This window comes from Montipora capricornis, chromosome 5 (assembly GCF_036669925.1).
Source record: "Montipora capricornis isolate CH-2021 chromosome 5, ASM3666992v2, whole genome shotgun sequence".
NCBI classification, from domain to species: Eukaryota; Metazoa; Cnidaria; class Anthozoa; order Scleractinia; family Acroporidae; genus Montipora; species Montipora capricornis.
In genome coordinates, this window is record NC_090887.1 from 14,512,982 (window position 1) to 14,517,981 (window position 5,000).

A 5,000-nucleotide genomic window follows, 5' to 3' on the forward strand; every position below is an offset into this window, starting at 1 on the left:
CCCCAGGTCGCCAACCCTCACTTTATTGTCAATTCCAAATGAAAAACTGCCTCTCTAAAACGTGCCCTTTTGCGGGCGAACGGGCCAATGTGATCCTAAGGAAACCATTTCAATGCCAGAGTTGGCGTGAATTTTTGTGGATGAGTTTTGTGCTCTTTTTTTTTCTTCTCAATTTCTGATATCGTTTAGCTGATCGTATTGTAGCAACAACTTTCCATACAAAGGTTTCATGCTACATCTCTGTTAAACATTTTTTTCTTATGAAATGAATTTGTACGATTTGGCCGTGTGTATTGATAATAATGATAATCACTTTTGTCGGGCATACAGTTTGTGTCCGTCGTAGCATCATTTGCCCCCTCGCTCCGCTCAGATGCAAATAAAATATATGCCCTCGAAAAGTCATGTGATTGTCCTATTGGCTGGGTTTTCCATCTTGATTTTTTAAAGAATAGTAAAACATTATTATCAGTAGTAACAACGAAATCGAAACACAAAAACTAGTTTCTGGTCACGCACACAAATTCAACTTATTTTCCCGTTAGAATGAGGAGATACCGAGTTTGAATCCTACTTGGGCTGCCTCTACGAGGCAAGAAAATCTTACGCATGCGTAACCAAATCGTGACTCTCCCTCCCTCCCCACCCAAAAAAAGTCTGAAGTCCAAATACAGGGGCACCCAATGACCAATTGGTTGTAAAATGTATTATTACACCCCAGTTAATGAAAATAAATGTTATTAAGGCATTTTCAGGTGTTTTTCAGTGTTGCTGGGAAAACATTATCTGTTCCTTTTTCCCAGCAAGACACACAAGAAATTTCCCAGCCAGCTAGATAAAATTGGTTGGTTTCCCAGCCAGCTGATCAAATTTATTTCCCAGCCAGGAATTCCGCGCGCTTTCAAATCCCTCGATCCAAAACGACCGAACAAAAGCGACAAAACCGTGACAAAACAGGTTTTTTCCGCAAGTGCAATCACTCTGACCAGCCGTCGTATGTTTGTGACTACTCTCTGGGAGAGGGAAGGGTTCTTTTTATTTTCTTTTTGTTGTTTTTTTTTTAGTCGTCTTCAGTCTTCAGAGTTTCTACAGCCAGCTCGGGTTGAAATGCTAGAAAAAGTCAGTAATTCCCAGGCAAAACCTCTATCAATAACAAAATTTCCCAGCCAGCTTATCGAAACACCTGTATTTTTGCCAGCCAGCAAGATTCCTCCGGGGAACAGATAATGTGAGGAACAGATTCGTTGGGTGCCCCTGCAAATATGGAGCCGAAAAAGTAATGAGCAATCCCTTGTGCAGCTACTTGGTTGTAAACCAGTCAGAGAGGTTGTGGTCATTAGGCCCAGTCTGATTGGCCATAATTTGGCGGGACCCGTATATTAAATTTAGATACGGATACAGATACAGTAAACTGATGGGCACGTCTGTGTTTTGGGATTCTGTCGCTAGTTACTCAGCTGACACAGTATTTATTTTATAATATAAAAATCATATATCCGTCCACCTCATTGTGGGTAAAAGTGGAGGATGTCATCCTTCACTATTCATTTCCATTTCGATGGATAAAAATACCTTATTGAAAGTATTAACAAATAATACGCGCGGATATTTTGAGTGTTGCGTAATTTATAGAGCCCCGAAGGAAAATATGAGCAACAAGCAAAATGTCCACACGTATGTTAAACCATCCAATAAGGGATCTATTATTCCACTATTATTTATTGAAAAACGAAATCACGATTCAACAACGTCAAACGCCCAACACTTTCCTCAGGGGTTTCTGTCTGTTCAGGGTGAAGAATTTGTTGTGGTTAATTAACAGGTCATTGCTTAGAGTCAAGCGTAAAAGGACGTAAACAGTTCAAATTTGGGTTCATCTACACCGGCCATTTTCGTTGATGACTCCCGTTCCGTCTGTATTTGCTCTGTTCTAAACCGATCAAACCGCCGGGACACGACATTGTATTACTGCGTTCTCATATTTTGAGTGTTCTCTTGACCTAATATGGTAAAATAGCGTAATAGTAAAATAATAATTGGTGGTAATTTCAAAAGATCAGTCATCTTGTTTTAGAATGACTTACTTGAGGCTGTGGTTGTTACCGGTGCTGCAAAATCAAAGAGCAAAATTCGTTAGTGATTCTAATAATATACTGAATCCTGACCATCATGGTTAAGTACATAGGCGTACGAGCCGGGGGGGTGGGGGGGGGGGGCGGCAGCCCCCCCAGTCTCGGAAATTTTCGGGCAAAACGCTCAAAATTCGGGGAATAAAGAAACGATAAAAGATGGAATTAAAAAAAATATAAATAAGGCAAAAATATGAAAAAGAGCACTTGAAAGTATAAAAATATTACTTGTGTAACTTAAAAGATATTAAAGTCCTTGTTTTGAAATAAGTCCTTGCGGTTGATCTTAAAACATTTGAATTGCTCGGCTGCTGATCTGTTGATCGCTGGCATTTGCTGCAGTTCGCGCCAAATAGAGTCATAGCAGGCGGTATTGCCAAAATAATTGACACTTTTGGACAACGCCATGGAAGAAATAGCTACTTTTTGTAATAAGCTTTTTGCTAGTTTAAATACTAGATGGAATAGACTGATACAGAGTACGTGAGGTTCTAAGTTTTTATTAGTTACTAGATCGAGTATATAGACCTACATAGATTATGTGAGGTTCTTAAAACTCTATGTTTCGAATACGTACAGTTTTATGACTTTAAGGATTGTAACGGAATGTTTGTTTCGCACATTTTGAGGGAGTAAAAGACGGATTTCAACAATCAAGAATTCGGGCACTGTGTAAATTTTTCGGGCAAAAAGGACACCGCCTCCCCAGGTCGGATCGTGCCCGTACGCCTATGGTTAAGTAGTTCCAATATCCGTTATCAAGAGATTATAAAGGTAAGAGAAGTAATCCCTCATACTGGCCCTATTCCCATCGTAATCCCTCTTAGATTATTTTTAGATGATATCAATTTTCCCGCGGATAATGTTACCGCGCGCGTTACGTGGAAGTTTCATGGAGGAGGGAAAGTGCAACAAATTCTGTACAATGCCACTCTCCGTTTTCAAAATTGAGTTTCATGGCCTGATAAAATTCATTGTCTGCAAGATACAGGTTTCAAACATACATCCTTGGAATTGTTTAACTGCCTAGTTTGCAGTGATACCAATTTGAAGAATTTCCAATCTATCAAACCGTGTTAAATAATTTTGACATATGCAGATATGTTTACCTTGGTTGCATTGCGTTACTTGTCCATTTTAGTGCGCACTTTCTCATCGTCTACAAAATTCTGTCTCTTACAAAACTCGTCTTTGTCAAGATACAGTTTGCAATCATATATCATGGAAATCGGTTAACTGTATAATTCACTCTGATACCAATTTTACGATTGTCTAGAGTAGGAAACCCTGTTAAATAATTTTGTAAAAGGGAGCTATATTTTACGCGTGCGTTGCACATTGACTTCAATCCGATCTTACTTTTTTAAAAATTTTTATCGTGCGGTCAATTAAAATTTTCCTGTCATGTGTGGTACTGTTTGAAAGCGTTAGCTGTCTAATTTATGAATATCATTGAATTAAGTCACCATAGTTTAAGTCCGCTAAGAAAATCGAGAACGCGTTGACCAAGTCAGGAATATGTTACTTGGTGACTGTAGTCCGCGATATTTCATTGTGTGCAAAATTCTGTCGCCTATAAAACTCGTTACTTTCAAGATACAAGATGCAAAGATGTATCATTCAAATCGCTTAACTGTGTTGTTTACAGTGACACCAATTTCAACACTGTCCAATGTACGAAACCGAGTTTAATAATTTTGAAAGATGCAGGTATATTTAACATGCGTGCTTTGCAGATTGACTTCCATGCGACACCATTTGTTCATACATTTTTATCGCACTGTCTGTTCAAGTTTTGCTTTCATGTCTGATATCTGTCTAATTTATGAATATCAAAGAATTAAGTCGTCATATTTTAATCCCGCGAAGAAAATCGAGAACGCGTTAACGAAGTCAGCGATATATTACTTGTTGACTGTAGTCTGCGAATTGCCAATGTTTACAAAATTCTGTCGCTTATAAAACTCGATCCTTTCAAGATACAGGTTTCAAACATCTGTAACTGAAATCGCTTAATTGTCTAGTTTTCAATGATACCACATTCAAGGTTGTGCCATATACGAAACCGTGTTAAATCTCTTTTTAAGGAGACAGCTATATTTAACATACGTGCTTTGCAAATTCACTTGAGTCCGATAACACGGGTTCAAAAATTTTTATCGCACGCTTGATTCAAGTTTTCCTTTCATGTTTGGTACTGTTGTAGAGCTCTATCTGCCTACTCAATCACCGTATCAGAATTAAGTCAACATCTTTTAATCCCGCAACGGAAACCGAGAATGCGTTTATTAAAGTCAGAGAGATCGTACTTATCGACTATAGTCTTCCATTTGCCATTCTGTACAAAATCCTGTCGGTTACATAACTCGTTCCTTCCAAGATACAGGTTTCAAAACATAAGTCATTGTAATCGGTTAACTCTGTAGTCAACAAGTCACGTTCGTCCACAAAATGTATATATACGATCGTCTCTCAACTTCCTCCGCCATTTTTGCTTGATGGTAAATCGCGAACGACGCGAATCATTGCGTGGGAATTCGCTCAGATGTCAACATTGGTAAAAATAAGGACATGTGATTGGCTATCAGTTAACCCTCGTGGGAATACCGGATCTCGCAGGAGATCTAAAAATAACTTAAGAGGGATTACGATGCGAATAGGGCCAGTATGAGGGATTACTTCTCTTACCTTCATAATCTCTTGCCGTTATATAATTATTAACGTTCGCGCTGCCGCCGCTTAAGATCCCTTAGAACTCAAATGCCAATGAGAGTTAAAATAATTTCCATTTGATGAAATGGTATATGAAATGAATCATATATGAACTGCGGATATGAAATCAAGTGAAGCTATGATCTTCGCAGTTATGAG

At 38.6% G+C, this 5,000-nt stretch overlaps 1 protein-coding gene across 1 annotated transcript in view; it reads right to left on the minus strand.

Annotated features, from left to right (window-relative positions):
• The window catches only part of LOC138049587 (deleted in malignant brain tumors 1 protein-like), a 69,661-nt gene that overhangs the window by 44,779 nt on the left and 19,882 nt on the right, over window positions 1-5,000 (minus strand). Inside the window, exon 6 of the mRNA XM_068895948.1 lies at window positions 2,085-2,108. Coding sequence (XP_068752049.1) covers window positions 2,085-2,108 — 24 coding nt within the window. The remainder of the gene's footprint in view (window positions 1-2,084; window positions 2,109-5,000) is intronic.